Source organism: Myotis yumanensis, unplaced genomic scaffold (assembly GCF_028538775.1).
Source record: "Myotis yumanensis isolate MYYU_CA2020_CCGP unplaced genomic scaffold, mMyoYum1.0.hap1 SCAF_4, whole genome shotgun sequence".
NCBI lineage: Eukaryota > Metazoa > Chordata > Mammalia > Chiroptera > Vespertilionidae > Myotis > Myotis yumanensis.
In genome coordinates this window covers 99,976,024-99,994,010 of record NW_027223755.1, presented here as the reverse complement: position 1 = coordinate 99,994,010, position 17,987 = coordinate 99,976,024, and the positions used below count along the sequence as shown (strand labels likewise).

The following is a 17,987-nucleotide window of genomic DNA, read 5'->3' as shown; positions in this document are numbered from 1 at the left end:
GCTGCAGACACCTATGCTCTATGAGTAACTAACTCCCATCCCTGAAAAATTTTAAGGATCAGTAACTGGGAGAGACAGAATTAACTCACGCTAGTGCCTGTCCCAAAGCAATGCCAAGGATATCGGAGAATCAAACCTGTTGAGGTTTTAGAGGAGAGATGGAGGGGCTCAGGGACTCACTCTAATACCCTCTGAGAAATGCCCACAGCCCACAGAAGGGAGCATGGGCACCCATCTAGTCAAATCAGATGCAAACACCTGTCAATCAGCGGGTGAAAATATCTTATCTAGTCCAAACTTTATTCACCCTGGAAATATAAAATGATTCAGAAATTCACTTTTCATTGTAACAGCCTAGTTGACATTCTGCCTTGTGTGAAGGAAGCAGTTTGATGAACATGGAATTATAAAGGAGAAATACTTCACATAATCTGATGATGATGTACATCTGGGTACCTAACATTAGCACAATGTAACTGTACAGTTTATCTGTAAGGATAATTACATGTATGGAGTAAATTTTCAAATGCAGATTGTTTTAAGTACCATATCAATATATACAAATAACTGGGATATCTATAGATAATATCTATCTTATCTATAGATAATAATTGGAAAATCTATAGAACAGTTTCCCCAACATGAGCTTCTTTCAAATTTTTAAAGTATGGAAACAGGTGAAATGTAACCACACTCTAGTTTATATATTAGTTTCACTTGTTTAAATGGTCTCTAGGATTTTCTATTGTTTTAGTGCCCAAACAATTTTTAAGTGTCAAAACAATAATTCATAAAAACAGCACAATGCTCACAGTCAAAGTTGAGAGTAAAAATGTAAGCAGTTAAAATGTCCAACACAGAATGAGGCCACTGCTTTCTTAGAATTACATGTTAACCTCTTCAAGGTCATTATTCTAGAAAGAACATCTTATGAGATTAAGCTGAGAAGTAGTATTCCTACACTTATATAGAAATACAATTGGACATTTCAAAACTTTCAAAACAGTCCTGTTTGTACTCACTCCATCAATAACCTCCTTCAGTGGGTAAGCAGTGTACCCTGATGCTATCAAATTATGAACTTATTTGCTCTCAACTTAAATATGGCCAAAATCTGTGCAAATTAGCAAAGATAGGGTTTCAAAGGACTCAGGCACAATGAAACCAATAATGAAAAGGTCCCAAAACTTCAGAGATGGTAGCAAGCAATCTGTTGTCTTTTCTTCCTTCTATACCCAAACTGGTACCTAGCAGCAGGGGTGTTTTTCAGGATATAGTTAATTTTAACCTACTCTCTTAAAATTTCATGATTTTATTTTGCTTGGCATATAACAATTTCCAAAGTGAATTCCTAGTCATTATTTCATTAGAGACTGATAACTGAGACCGTCAGGGAAGGTGTTACTGTGCCCATATCACAAACAAGAAGGTTAAGCTTGATATATATACATTATGGGATGTGCTGAAGATTACTAAGCTAAGATTGTAAATGGATGGACCAGAACTTCCATAACACTTGTCAGTATGGGAGAGATTCCATTAAAAAAGGGCTATGTATCATTTCAAACTTTGTCTTAAAATACTTCTATTGATAGAAGGGCAAGCTAAGACAGAAATTAAATTCCAAAAAGTGAGCTAGGCAAGGCTTAGAAACCTTTATTGGAAACATTTTTAGGTCAAAAGTATTTTAAACTAGAATTCTGATGAAAGTCAATAATATTGAATATGGTTATATATATATTTAAAATTAAAATAATTTAAAAACATAAATTGGAAGAAAAATAATCCCAAAATTCCAAATTATTCAAAGTCTGTGCATGTACCCCTAAATAACAAAAACCACTCTACTTATCTTCTTCAAAATATTAGAACATAAGTGATTACTAAGCAAGTAAGATCAAAATAATTGAGACATCACAAGTCCTAATGTTGACATTTAATATTTGAAACTAAAGATGAAGATTAGGCATGACGCTTCTTTGTGGTCACATAAAGAATCTAGTTGCCAAGTCATAAAATGGAGGTAATGTAACTAAATCTGACCAAGATTTACAACCTGTGCTTCAAGACATAATGCCCTCATGCAATAGCAATATGAGGCCACTTAAAACAATGAATGCAAATAGCTTAATTTTCAAAACCTGAAATGGCCATCTTATAACAGGAAAGTTTTTCTTGAACTCAATAAAAACACTAAATCTCATTCTGTATTGTGCAACTAATTAAAAACAAAAAGTCTATGGTTTTATTTTTTCCAATCAATTAGCACTAATGCAAGTCTTTCCATCAGACTGTCCAGGCCAAATTATCTAGACAAATATTTACACAGGAATAGTAAAAACAATGTTTCAACTTTATTAGTATCTTGAAAAAGGCAGGTCAATCTTTGAGTTATTCTCAACTCCAGACTCTTTCTTATATGGTTACTTTGTAGAATCTAGACCAGTGATGGCGAACCTATGACACGCGTGTCAGAGGTGACACGCGAATTCATTTTTTTGGTTGATTTTTCTTTGTTAAATGGCATTTAAATATGTAAAATAAATATCAGAAATATAAATCTTTGTTTTACTATGGTTGCAAATATCAAAAAATTTCTGTATGTCACACGGCACCAGAGTTAAGTTTGGGATTTTCAAAATGCTGACACGCCGAGCTCAAAAGGTTTGCCATCACTGATCTAGACCATGGCTGAAGAAAGAATGTACCTGATCCAGGTAGTGCAGCAAGCAACTGTGAGATCAAGTTTTTATACTATAAAAGCATTCCTTAAAATTAAGAGACTGTGAATCTATCTGAGTGACCAAGAAATACTGAAATTGTGGCCCCTTTCATTGGAACTTCAGGGAAGATAATGTATCTGAGCTATAAGCAGACAAACATGCCTTGCCCTAAGACCTTTGTTCTGTAGATCAGGAAGCTGCTCAATGCTTACCTATTCTGATAGCTGTAGTAGGCTGCATCTCGAGGAATTGTACACAGCTGCTTCCCATAGCAGCACAAAGTCTGTGGGGAAAACTCATACTGCAAAAACAAAGGAGAAAATACTAAAAATATAACCTATTTATTGTCATGCAAATTTCTAGTAAACTATGGAGGGTCAGATTCAACTAGTAAATTACTTCTGTTAGTACACTGGATAGTTTCCTAACAATTTTCACAGCTATTTAAATATATTTTTTGATACAATGCAAAATAATTAGTGTTTAAGAGACATATATTATAGCCCTAGCTGGTTTGGCTCAGTGGATACAGCATCAGCCTGCGGATTGAAAGGTCCCAGGTTCGATTCTAGTCAAGGGCACATGCCTGGGTTGCTGGCTTGATCCCCAGTAGGGGGTGTGCAGTAGGCAGCCAATCAATGATTCTCTCTCATCATTGATGTTTCTCCCCCCCGCCCCTCTGAAATCAATATATATATAAATAAATCGCCCTAACCGGTTTGGCTCAGTGGATAGAGCGTTGGCCTGTGGACTCAAGGGTCCCAGGTTCGATTCCGATCAAGGGCATGTACCTTGGTTGTAGGCACATACCCAGTAGGGAGTGTGCAGGAGGCAGCTGATCGATGTTTCTCTCCCATCAATGTTTCTAACTATCTCTCTCCCTTCCTCTCTGTAAAAAAATCAATAAAATATATTTTTAAAAAATCAATCAATGAGTGCATTGGAAAAACAAATCAATGCCTCTCTCTCCCTTTGTCTCTCTACAATTAATAAATAATAAAAAAGAAGACATGTTATTGTTAGTGAATGCACACAGGGGCATCCAGAAATGCTTAACCCAAGGCCTTCCCCCAAAAGCACCTCTAGCTTTGATCATCCATTATATTGCTCTGAGTAATCAATTGTTTTACTCCATGTGGGTAACTTCCCAGCACACATGTGTGGCCAAAATGTTGAGTCTACCATATCATTATACTGTTGGACTAACTGGGAAAGTTCATTGGCCAGAAACAGTTTAAACTGTACCTTGCGTCCACAACAATATCCAAGGGACTGCATAACAGGGTCAATTTCTTGTTCAAAGACCTCTGCCAGTTTACTGCAAAACTTATAGACCCGAGACGTCTTGCGATTGTAGAGCCAGGCATTGTTGAACATCAGCCAGACATCATCCACGTACTGCCAGGGTTCTTGGTACTGCCCTGTGTCTAACTTTCGCTTGATGGTGGAAAGGTCCATGGGGTTCTTCACAATGTCAAAGTAATCCTTAAAGACAAAATGGTCTTAATCTAGTAGATAACCCAAATTCCAAATGCCAGCCTTATCTTAAAATAAAATAGAAAGTACCAGAACAACTTCTGTTTCCAACATGAAGAAATGAAAACTGAAAATAAAATAACCTGATCTTCCTCTGATTTTACTACCTAAAATTAACATTTTCAAATGTGATCAAATTCCTTCAAAGGCAAAGCTAAAAAAAAAATTTTTTAAAAGAACTGTTTACTAAAAGATGCTGTTTAGCCCTGGCCGGTGGCTCAGTTGACTGGAGCATCATCCCATACACTAAAAGGTTAAGGGCTCGATCCCCGGGAGGCAACTGATTAATGTTTCTCTCTCCCCAAGAATCAATAAAAACATGTCCTCAGGCCCTAACCAGTCTGGCTCAGTGGATAGAGTGTCGGCCTGTGGACTGAAGGGTCCCAGGTTTGATTCCGGTCAAGGGCATGTACCTTGGTTGTGGGCACATCCCCAGTAGGGGATGTGCAAGAGGCAGCTGATCGATGTCTCTTTCATCGATGTTTCAAACTCTCTATCCCTCTCCCTTCCTCTGTAAAAAATCAATAAAATCTATATTTAAAACAAAAAAAAAAATATGTCCCTAGGTGAGGATCAAAAAAAAAGTTCTGTTTAAAATAAGAATTACAATGGCAAGCAAATTTATCAGACAATATGTTTTTCTACAGATTCACTCTTGGTCCTACCAAGCAAAATGAAAATCCAATATAAACATGAAAACTGAAAACAAAAATAGTAACACTGCTTAAAAGAATCTGTTGGGCCCTAGCTGGTTTGGCTCGGTGGATAGAGCGTCAGCCTGCGGACTGAAGGGTCCCAGGTTGGATTCCGATCAAGGGCATGTACCTTGCTTGTGGGCACATCCCCAGTAGGGGATATGCAGGAGGCAGCTGATCGATATCTCTCTCATTGATGTTTCAAACTCTCTATCTCTCTCCCTTCCTCTCTGTAAAAAATCAAGAGTGTGTGTGTGTGTGTGTGTGTATGTATGTGTATATGTATATAAAGAATCTGTTGGGTCACCATGGCCTCTGCCATGGGATATCAAAGTGAGAGGCCCATGTGTTTTATAATTGACCAGAGGCCGGGTGCACAAAATTCATGCACTTGGGGGGTGGTTCCCTAAGCCTGGCCTGCACCCTCTCACAGTCCAGAAGCCCTAGGGGATGTCTGATTGACAGCTTAGGCTCAGGGAGCAGACATCCTTAGCACTGCTGCAGAGGCAGGAGAGGCTCCTGCCACCGCCACTGTGCTTGCCAGCCATGAGCCGAGCTCAGGGCTTCTGGCTGAGTAGTGCTCCTCCTGTGGGAGTGCACTGACCACCAGAGGGCAGCTCCTGCATTAAGCGTCTGCCCCCTGGTGGTCAGTGCACATCATTGCGACCAGTTGTTCCACTGTTCGGTTGATTTGCACATTAGCCTTTTATTATATAGGATGTTCACCAATTCTTTAAGTTCATTTTTTAGACAAAGTCTTACATAAAACCCCAAATATAAAGTGAGTCGCCAGAGGCTGTGAACCAGAGCAAGTGGGTGGTGCTCCCAGTGCACAGTCCCCTCTCACACACCCTAACCTTTCCATGGACCCTGTGGTTTCACAAAACAGGTGGGAAACACACTTTAGTAAGAAGGTACATTACTGTTTTGGCAGCAAACTTTTTTTAATATTTTGAGAAAAATCTACAAAACAAGGTTATTTTACCCAATTTTAAGAAATAAAACATGGATAATCATGAGTTACACTGGTAAAATTATAATATATTTTTACAATATGAACTTACAGGAATTCCAAGGAGCTGGGGATCTACAGGCTGGCGAAAAGGTAAGGACTCTGGATCCTGTCGATATAGCGCTTCTAGGGTTGGCATAAGAGCCTGGCGCAATTCCTCCGGCTTAAAGACTGTAGTTGGAAAGCATAAGAAAAATAACACTATTTACAAGGCACCCAAACCCCTCCTTTATGACACTTCAAATGAAAGCCTGGCCGTTTCTGAGAAGGTCTGAGTCATCTCCCTCCCAGTTGAAGCTTACTAGGATTCTCATTCAGCAGAGTCCACAGACATTCTAAATTCTAAAGCTACAAACCCAGGGTTTCTGAAATAATAATAATATTGGGGTTTCCAAAAACTGTATACATGTCATGAGGCATAATACCATACTAAGTTTGCTCTTCAGTGAGAAATTTCAACATTAAAACTGTTGGAACAGAAAATGAAGCTCACTCCCAATTCTGCTTCATTGATCAAATGGTGGAAGGGACCTTTTTGCCTAAAAGTAAACTCAGACCACCTGAGACAAATGGTTTTGTATTACAACCTCACAAATGTACACAGTAACAGAGCTATAAAAATAAGTATTTCCCCCCCAAATTCTATACTTCCCTCCCACATTTACCAATGCCCATTTCTCCAACCTCTCAGCTATTGCATTTCCTACTATATTTTCTGTTGTCCCAATCCAAGGACCAACAGTGGCTGCCAGATACATTCAAGATGATACATTCACATGAAACCCAAATGAGTTCTAATGACATGGAGAAATGTGCACAATAGCCTCTGAAGGCAAGCAGCAGGTCAGGCAGCAGTGAGTGTGTTACAACCCCACCTTGCTCACACACATCCGATGCATAGAAAACTGACCAATAAGAGGCAAATACGTCAGAGGAGTTCTGATGACTTGGGTTATAAGTGATAATGTATTTTCTCTTTGTTGTTTTTTTTTAATATTTTAAAAAGACTTTCTAGAACTGACATGCGGTAAATTATAATTTAAAAATCAGATTAACATACCATAAACATTTAAAGTCCTAGCTGGGAAGTGGCATACATCGAGTATACTGAGAGATGAAAATCATGGCTCTGACAAGTTTCCCAAAGTTTATTGCCATCAGAGAAAGGGACTGCCCATGTGTCCTGACTGACCTCCTGTGGAAAGGAACACCTGGCTGCTTTAGACCTGAGACAGCTGCTGGAGATCATCGAGCATATGGATTATCCCAGCTCAGCCCTCTCCAGCGAACATTCCTATGGAAACATGGCATCCTGCTCTCAGCGAACTCCTTTCTTCTATTCTGTTTTCTTTTAATAACTTTCTAAGAAAGTAGTTCTTAAGTTAATCAAGAGGTTTTTCCCATTCTTCTAAACTAGAGGTCAGCAAACTAGACTAGAGGTCAGCAAACTCTGACCCATTGGCCAAATCTGAAGGCCTGTGAGCTAAGAATAATTTTTGTTTTTAATGGTTGGGGAAGAAAAAGAAAACTATTTCCTGATACGTAAAAATTTACAACATTAAATTGTAGTCTCCAAAACAAAAATTTATTAGAACACAAGTGTGCCGATTTGCTGAGATGTTGTCTCATCAAACAACATTTGTATCCTACAACCTAGCTGCATAGTTGCAACAGAGACCTTATGACACACAAAACCTAAAATATTTATTGCCTGGCTCTTTACAGGAAAAGTTTGCTGACCCTGCTCCAGACCTCATCTCCCTAAAGGTAACAAAATGACATGGCTTACATACAGCTGATTTTGGTATACAGCTGCCTTCACCACACATTTGTTTAACACTTAAGCAGAGGAAAAGTATTTTCAAATTAGTGTCTTTATTTGAAATAAGTTCTCTGCTACTAGAGTATGGTGTGCTTTTTCCATACAATCAGCAGGGTGTACCACATCAGTAATCCTCGAAGCATGAACCATGGGTACCATGAAGAGCACTGTGCTAATATGGGAGCTGCCAGCCATATGTGGCTACTTAAAGCTAAATGAATTAATATTAAATAAAATTTAAAATTTAATTCTTTAGTCACACTTGTCACTTCTTAAGTACTCAGGAGCTGCATTTGGCTGGTGAACATCGTAATGGAGAGCAGAGAAAGTTCCAGCACTGTTTTAGGCCTTTCTAGGGGTCTATGAAATCAAATTTATTTATGTAATATAAAACAACTTTCATAGTAACACTAAGTTGTTATTTGCCTTTTATGTCGTGTTAACCTTCACACAGATGGGGCACTAACAGGAGGGAGTAAAATTTCTAGCATGGCAGCAACCTCACCAACCCTGACTTAGTAGGCACTATGATCTTTGCTGCCACTGTGCACGCACGGGAAAATGCCAGCTGCACTTAAGAATATTCTTGCTGAAGCAGTTAAAATTATTACTTTCGTTAAACCTCAACCCTTGGCTACACGTCTTTTACCCTATATGAAAAAAAACAAACGGGAAGTTGGTATAAGGCACTTCTACTGCATGCAGTGCTTGTCTTGAGAGAAAGCACTTGTACGAGTGTTGAGAGCTGAAGTCACTGCTTCTTTTTTTAATGAAACACATAAAACTGGAATGATTGATAGACAAGCTACAGTTATTCAGAAGTGGGTATGTGGCAGACATTTTCTCAAAAATGAACAAAGTGGGAGTTATTTCAAGGACAACTGATTGTATTTTTTGCCAAAGATAAAATCTGGACTCTCATAAAAAATCAGAATTTTGAAAAATTTGTATCTACCACATGAGCTTGATATCTGCTTGAAATTTACAAAACTTTTTTGAAGAGATTCATAGTGATGTTAATGAATGTGATTTAAAAAATTATTGTACAGTGAAGTATGCTAACATTAGGAAGATATGCATAATTCAGTGAACCAAATTTCTAGATGACCAAAGGATCATGTTATAAAGAAAAGCATGAAAGGGCAAAGGATCAATTCAAAGCACAAAACAGACAAATGGACTCTAAGGTCAGAGTTTGAAAAATTCAGTGCTAAGGATTCATATTTCACACTACAACTAATCTTTAAGAAACTTTGACTTGTTGAGTGTTGTAGTATTATCAAAAAAGAAAATCACAATAAAAAGGCTGTTATTCTTCCCTTTATCAACTATTTACCTGGAATGGGACCTCATGTACTTCAACCAAACAATGTAATACAACAAAGTATAAGCAGGGGCAGACATGAGAATGCAGCTGTGTTCACTTTTGTCTTTGAGCCCAAAAAAATTGTAAAAAACAATGGCATTATACTAATTATTAATTGTTTTTCATAAAATGTATTATTTATGGGTGTTATGTAATAGATTTATTTTTAAATGAACTAAATATTTTCAAAATTCCAAACTGAGCCAACAGTGTTAATTTCTAATAGAGTAGATAGCAATAGATAATCCATACAGACAAAAACTCATTGGGGTCCTCAATTTTTAGAGTACAGAGATGTCTAAGACCAAAAATTTGAGAACTGCTGTACTCCATAATCTCCAGGGTCCCTTCTAGCAGCAAAACTGTACATCAATAGAAGCTAACATTTCTCTGCCATCTTTCCCAAATGTAGCACCTGCAGGCCTGAACTTCTGAGCCCTGACCTCACATTTCCAAGGGTCACCTGACAATTTTCTGACACCCTGCTACCTTCTTTACTTTTTAGATACCTCTCAAAGTGATTTTTAAAAATCACATAAAAAAATAAAATAAAAATCACATCCATTGTGAGGCTGGCTCACCTGACACAGCTCAGAACGCAAAGTATCTTCACTAATTTGCACCCACCCACTCCTACTGCACTAGGTCACTGGGTCCCACTCCACCCACTTGTTACTTTGGGCACTTATCTGTAGCAGCAAAAACCTACAGGTTCCTACATGTGTGCTGCCATGGTGATATTTTCCCCAATACCATGGCTTTCGGTCATTTTCCTGCTTGAATTCGTCAGTGGTTGTTCATGCCTTGCTGAGTGAAGCCCAAGATCCTTGGCCTGCTCAAGGACTCAGATGCAATTTGAACTCCCGTCCCACAGCCAGGACATCTCAGAAGACAGCTGTGCGCCCCTGAACTGCCCCCTAGAGCCAAGGCTTGTTTCTTATTATGCCATGAACCTGTGGATTCTTAGGGAGGAGTCCAGCTTGGTGTCATTACTTCAACTTGGAGAATAGCAGGCAAAACAGATAAAAGGGGAGATGAAATTCTATTTCTGCTTTAGCTTTTAACCCATAATGTAGAATCACAACACAATGGCAAAGCAGCACAGTTCAATAAGTTCAAGAAAACACAACTTACTTTTTTTCCGTGGCTGCGAAGGAGATGCTGACTGGGAAGCGGCACCATTAGCCGTGCTCTCTTCTTCCTCTTTAGCTTCTACTTTTACTTCCGGCTTCTTTTCATCCACTTCCATTGGTTCTGATTTCTGTTCTGTTGTGTCTGATTCTTCTTTAACTTGAGAAGATCCTTGTAGATCTTCCTCCATCATCTTGAAAAAACAAAATTATAAATAATGATACATAGATATCAAAAACCTTTATTCTAACTCAGAGTTACTGGAAAGCTCTTAAAAATCTATGGGTTTGCTAAAACCTTCTCCTAGTCACAGATGCATTTATCATTCCTTTCTCTTGCACAAGAAGGAATAGAGCATTTGGTGTCAGTTGAGTTGCTGTAAGATAGTACCAGTACAATTATGTACTAATTTTAAAATTTTATATGCTGCAGTACTTAAAATATTGCATATATACATATCTACCATCACCCGCTTAGTAGTTTTACATATAGATTTTTCTAGTTTGGAACAAAAATTTCTTGGAAAATTGGGACAGAGTTCAAAAGCCCAGCCAGCGTGACTCAGTGGTTGAGCATCAACCTGTGAACCAGGAGGTCACAGTTTGGTTCCTGGTTAGGCCACATGCCTGGGGTGCAGGCTTGATCCCTAGTGGGGACATGCAGGAGGCAGGTGATCAGTGATTCTGTCTCATCACTGATGTTTCTCTCTCTCCCCTTCTCCCTTCCTCTCTAAAATCAATAAAAATATATTAAAAAAATAAAACAAAACACCAAATTGCTTAGAAGGCCAGGCAAGTAAAGTAAATGAATGCAACAAGGAGATGAGGTTGAGATAGCAGGAAGTTGTGGAGATCTGGGAAACTGGAGCGCCCATGTCCCCTCTAAAGGCCATGCTGGTGCTCCCATCCAGACTGCTGCCAGAGAGGACTTCAAGAACAATGCTGACAGAGCTTATCATTTTCAAGAAAATCCAAAAATCTACTTTAATTTATAATTTCACACTTTTAAAAATATTGTGTGAGCCAAACAAAACACTTAATATAGATTGGATTCAGCTCACAGTCTGCTAGTTTTCAACTTCTGCCACAGTTTAATTAGTAAACAAATAAACCCCTTGTGAATGTAACTCTGCGGACTATAGATGAATAAAGAATGGCAATGAAAAAGTTGCTGAATGATTCAAACATTTAAAATACAAACCTTTTTACCACTAAGTTTATTAGTTGTGGGCTTGTCATACATTGTCTTTATAATGTTGAGATATTCCTTCTAAATTTACTTTATTGAAGAGTTTGTATCATAAAAGGATGTTAAATTTTATCAAATGCCTTTTCTGAATCTACTGAGATGATCATATGGTTTTTATCCTTTATTTTGTCAATGTGATGTATCACATTAACGAATGTTGAAGCATCCTTCCATCCCTGGGATAAATCCCACTTGATCATGGTGTATAGTCCTTTTAATGTATTGTTGAATCAGGCTTGCTAAAATTTTGTTGAGAATTTTTGCATCTATGTTCAAGGATATTGGCCTGTAATTTCCTTTTTTTGTAATGTTTTTTTATCTGCTTTTGGTATCAGGGTAATGCTGGCTTCATAAAATGAGTTTGGGAGTGTTCCTTCCTCTTCAATTAAAAAAAAAAAAAGTTTAAGAAGGATAGGTTTAATTCTTCTTTGAATGTTTGGTAGATGCCATCTGGTCCTGGATTTTTATCTAAGATCAGGAACAAGACAAGGATGCCCATTACTATGTCTTCTATTCAAAATTATGTGGGAAGTCCTAGCTACAGCAATCAGACAAGACAAAGAAATAAAAGGCATCCAAATTGTAAAATAAGTAAAACTCAACTATCCTATATAATAAAAGACTAATATATAAATAGACCAAATGGTGGAACTGAACAAGCTATGACGTGCACTGACCATGGGGTGGGGTGGGGGTGGGTGGGGGGGGGGGGGGTGGGTGGAACATGGTGGGCATTGGCCGCGGTAGGATAGTGGAGCAGGTGAGTGGGGGTGCCAGACCAAGGTGGGGCGCCGGTTGCTGTCATTGGGGCAAGCCTCTGGTGGTTACTGAAAATTCTTTGCTCCTGCGCACTGTGGTCCTGCCTGGTGTGATGGACTCGCTGCTTGCACCTGCTGCCGGCACTCAGCACCAGTCCTGATTACTCGGCGGCGTCAGCGGGTGTGAGCGGCTGCTGCCAGCCACAATCTCCCCTCAGGGTTTCTCCACCTCCCCCTGCTCCTGAGGGGCAATCGGGGCCGGCAGCCACCTCTCGCACCCATGGCTGGCGTCAGCCCCATTTGCACCCATAGCTGGTGCTAGAGCCGCCGCTCACACCCACTGACGGCGCTAGTCCCAATTGCTCTGTACCGTCAGCGGGTGTGAGCGATGGCTGCTGGCCCTGATAGCCCCTGAGGGCTTCTCCACCTCCCCCTGCTCTTGAGGGGCAATTGGGGCAGCAGCCGCCACTCCCACCCGCTGATGGCGCTGGCCCTCACACCCGCTGCTGGTGCCAGCCCCAATTGCTCTGTGCCGTCAGAGGGTGCGAGTCAGTACGTGGGAGAGGTGGTAGTGGGAGTGGGGCTGCCGGCAGGCAGGGGACCAGGGGCTGATGAGGAAGGAGCTGGGTGGGGGCACGGAGGATGAACTGAGACCCACCCCTGTGCCCACCGCAGCCTCGCGGCCCACAGTTTCTTTCAAGGTGCACGAATTCGTGCACTGGGCCCCAGTTAGAACTAATAAATGACTTCAGTAAAGTTGTAGGACACAGAATCAATATGCAGAAATCTGTTCAGAATTCTATATACTAAAATAATGATCAGAAGAAGATATTAAGAAAACTATCCCATTTACAACAGCATCAAAAATTATAAAACACTACCCTGGCCAGATAGCTTTGTTGGTTAGAGCAATGGTCAGCAAACTTATTAGTCAACAGAGCCAAATATCAACAGTACAACGATTGAAATTTCTTTTGAGAGCCAAATTTTTCAAACTTAAACTATATAGGTAGGTACACTGTTATTAACTTAACTAGGGTACTCCTAAGGCTTAGGAAGAGCCACACTCAAGGGGCCAAAGAGCCACATGTGGCTCGCGAGCCGCAGTTTGCCGACCACGGGGTTAGAGCATTGTCCTATTACACCAAGGTTGAGGATTCAATCCCTGGTCAGGACACATACAAGAAGCAAGCAATGAATGCATAGATAAGCAGAACAACAAAAAAATCCATGTCTCTGTTTCTGTCTCCTTCTCACTCTCTAAAAATCAATAAATTAAAATAAAAGTATTAAATATCTAGGAATAATTTTAAAAAAATATTTATTGTTGAGAGAAACCAAGATGGCGGCATAGGTAAACACTGGAGTTTGCTGCTTCGAACAACCACTTCAAAAATACAACTAAAAGACGGAATGGACATCATCCAGAACCACAGGAAGGCTGGCTGAGTGGGAATTCTACAACTAGAAGGAAAGAGAAAAGCATACCGAGACTCAGAGGAGGCGCAGTGTGGAAGTAAAATACTAAGGTACAGAGGCGCACACGGAGCGGGCTGGCGGCTGAGGGCGCGGTTGTCATTTTCAATCGGGAGGGAGTCTCAGGCTCTGAGCTCCAGTTCCGGGCGAGTCTCTCGGGACCCAGACTCATACGGGAGAAGCAGGACTGTCTGGCATCGGTTGGAACTCCAGGGCAGCTTTCTCTCGGAGGGGCTCGCAGCGATGGCCAAGACACTGAGAAGCAGGGCCTCTGAGAGCAGCCATAACTGCTAGCCCCACCCTGTTGATCCCGTGGGGCCCGCCCCGCCCCGCCCAATCCCTGCAGGGAGGCTTTTGCTGGATAGCCTAAGGCAGAGGCTAGATTAGCACCTTCCTAGAGATCCAGGAGCCAATGTACCCGGAGGTCAGAGTGGGACCATCCAGTTCGCAGCTCCGTGGAACCATAAAGGACACACTCAGGGGGCAGACTCAGTGAGCACCATAGCCCCATTGAAGCAAGTCTTGCCCCGGAAGGGTGTCTCCAGCACAGAAGTTCTCCCACTACAGACACAGCTGATTCTCACAGCCAATTGGCCTGGAGGTCAATTCCTCCCAGTGATACCTACAACAATCAAGGCTTAACTACAACAAGACTGTGCACAAAGAGTGTCCACCTCAGGTAATTGGGGAGGCTGAGCCACTGGGCCCTATAGGACACCTAGCACACAAAGCCACTCTACCAACACAGGGAAGCATAAAAAATGCGGTGACAAAGAAACAGGTCACAAATGACAGAAATTGAGGAAAGCAAACGACTGGATATGGAGTTCAAAACCACACTTGTAAGGTTTTTCAAGAACTTTCTAGAAACCGCCGATAAATGTAGTGAGACCCTCAAGAAATCTAGTGAGACCCTTGAGGTTATGATAAAGGACCAACTAGAAATTAAGCATACACTGACTGAAATAAAGAATATTATGCAGAGATCCAACAGCAGACTAGAGCATCACAAGAATCAAGTCAAAGATTTGAAATACGAAGAAGCAAAAAACACCCAACCGGAAAAGCAAAATGAAAAAAGAATCTGAAAGTACGAAGATAGTGTAAGGAGCCTCTGGGACAGCTTCAAGCGTACCAACATCCGAATTATAGGGATGCCAGAAGAAGAGAGAGAGAGCAAGATATTGAAAACCTATTTGAAGAAATAATGACAGAAAACTTCCCCTACCTGGTGAAAGAAATAGACTTACAAGTCCAGGAAGTGCAGAGAACCCCAAACAAAAGGAATCCAAAGAGGACCACACCAAGACACATCATAATTAAAATGCCAAGAGCAAAAGACAAAGAGAGAATCTTAAAAGCAGCAAGAGAAAAAATTTCAGTTACCTACAAGGGAGTACCCATACGACTGTCAGCTGATTTCTCAACAGAAACTTTGCAGGCCAGAAGGGAATGGCAAGAAATATTCAAAGTGATGAATGCCAAGAACCTACAACCAAGATTACTTTATCCAGCAAAGCTATCATTCAGAATTGAAAGTCAGATAAAGAGCTTCACAGATAAGGAAAAGCTAAAGGAGTTCATCACCACCAAACCAGTATTATATGAAATGCTGAAAGGTATCCTTTAAGAAGAGGAAGAAGGAGAAAAAGGTAAAGATACAAATTATGAACAACAAATACACATCTATCAACAAGTGTATCTCAAAATCAAGTGAATAATCTGATGAACAGAATAAACTGGTGATTATAATAGAATCAGAGGCATAGAAATGGAGTGGACTGACTATTTTTGGGGGGGAAAGGGGTGAGGGGAATGTGGGAAGAGACTGGACAAAAATCGTGCACCTATGGATGAGGACAGTGGGTGGGGAGTGAGGGAGGAGGGTGGGGTGGGAACTGGGTGGAGGGGAGTTATGGGGGAAAAAAGAGGAACAAATGTAATAATCTGAACAATAAAGATTTAACTAATAAAAAAAAATATTTATTGTTGAAAGTATTACATATGTCTCCCTTTAACCCCCAATATCTAGGATTATATTTACCCAAAGAGGTGAAAGACCTGTACTCTGAAAACTGTAAGACACCAAAGAAAGTAACTGAACAATACAAATAAATGGAAGGATATACCTTGCTCATAGACTGAAAGAATTAATATTGTTAAAATGTCCTTGCTACCTAAAGTAATATACAGATCCTATGCAATCCCTATCAAAATACCAATGGCATTCTTCTCAGCATTAGAACTAATCCTAAAGTTTATATGGAACAACAAAGGACTCTTAATAACCAAAGAAATCTTGAGAAAGAACAAAGTAGGAGGTATTACGCTCCCCAATATCAAACTATACTACAAAGCTACAATAATCAAAACAGTATGATACTGGCATAAAAAAAAAGATACAGATTCATGGAATAGAATAGAGAATACAGAAAAAATTTCTTGCTTATAAGGTCAATTAATCTATGACAAAGGAGGCAAGGATATACAACTGGGTAAAGACAGTTTCTTCAATAAGTGGTGCTGACAAAACTATACAGATAAATGGAAAATATGAAATTGGACCACTTTCTTATATCATATATAAAAATAAACTCAAAATGGATTAAAGACTTAAATGTTATACCTGAAACCATAAAAGTCCCAGAAGAAAACATAGGCAGTATACTCTTCGCCATAGATCTTAGCAATATCTTTTTGGATATATCTTCTTGAGCAAAGGGATACAAAAGAAAAAATAAGAAAAAACAAGTAATCCAATTTAAAAATGGGAAGAGAACCTGAGTAGCCATTTCTCTAAAGAGGACATATAGATGGCCAATAGACATGAAAAGATGCTCAACATCACTAATTGCCAGGAAAATGCACACTAAAACCACAATGAGATATCACTTTACACCTGTCAGATGGCTTCCATCAATAAATCAACAAATAACAAGTATTGGTGAGGATGTGGAGAAAAGGGAACCATTGTACACTGTTGGTAGGATTATAAATTAGTGTAGTCACTATGAGAAATGGTGTGGAGCTTCCTAAAAAAAAAAATTTAAAAATAGAGCTACCATACGATCCAGCAATTCCACTTCTGGGTATTTATTTGAAGAAATTATAAACACTAATTCAAAAAAGTATATGCCCCTGTATGTTCCCTGCAGAATTATTTACAAGAACTAAGATATATGGAAGTAAACCAGATGTCCATCAACAGAGAAATAGATAAAGATGTGATATATATAATATGTGTTATACACACACATACACACACACACACAGACACACACACACACACACTAAAAAAGAATGATATCTTGCCATTTCTGACAACATGGACAGACCTATAGGTTATTATGCTAAGTGAAATAAGCCAGACAAGAATAAATATAGTATCTCACTTATACATGAATCTAAAAAACAAAATAATTAAAAAAAATAAAACAAAACACAAACAGACCCATAGATATAGAGAATAAGCTGACAGTTGCCAAAAGGAAGGGAGTAGGAGGATGAAGAGGGGAAGAATACACAGTATATTTATTTATTTATTTACTTAAAATATTTTTATTGATTTCAGAGAGGAAGGGAGAGGAAGAGATAGAAACATCAATGATGAGAGAGAATCATTGATCGGCTGCCTCCTGCATGCCCCCAACTGGGGATCAAGCCCGCAACCCGGGCATGTGCCCTTGACCAGAATCAAACCTGGGACCCTTCAGTCCACAGATCAATGCTCTATCCGCTGAGCCAAACCGGCTAGGGCTCTTTAAAAGGAAATCTGTAAAAGATTATTTTTACAATTTCTGTTTGAAAAACACTGGTTTCCAAAAACAGTGTTTTCCCAAGCTTTGCATTTTTTTTGTTCATGTAATTTTTTTTCTTTATTAAGGTATTACTAGTATATATGTGTCCTTATCCCCCCATTGTCCCCTCATCCCCAAGCTTTGCATTAAAAAAATAAATAAATAAAGTAAAATATAAGCTAGTGCTCTTCATTTCTGGCAAAAAAAAAAAACACAACAAAAAACAAGACAAAAAAAACCCCCATACCTATATCTAAAAATAAATAACCAATTTGTTTTTGATTATTGGTTTGAGTAGCAAGTAGATTAAAGAGGTTATTAAAATAAAAAGCAAGGCCCTGGCCAGTTGCTCAGTGGTTAGAGCACTGGCCCATGGACTGAAGGGTCACAGATGCGGTTCTGGTCAAGGGCACATAAGGCTTG

General features: G+C 39.6%; 1 protein-coding gene across 2 annotated transcripts in view; it reads right to left on the bottom strand.

The window, feature by feature from the left end:
- The window catches only part of CREBBP (CREB binding protein), a 154,968-nt gene that overhangs the window by 24,746 nt on the left and 112,235 nt on the right, over positions 1-17,987 (bottom strand). For both annotated transcript variants that reach the window (XM_070413115.1, XM_070413114.1), the window contains 4 exons: positions 10,289-10,478; positions 6,019-6,137; positions 3,969-4,208; positions 2,936-3,024 (listed from right to left, as the gene is read on the bottom strand). In XM_070413115.1, the coding sequence (XP_070269216.1) occupies positions 2,936-3,024; positions 3,969-4,208; positions 6,019-6,137; positions 10,289-10,478 (638 nt within the window). The remainder of the gene's footprint in view (positions 1-2,935; positions 3,025-3,968; positions 4,209-6,018; positions 6,138-10,288; positions 10,479-17,987) is intronic.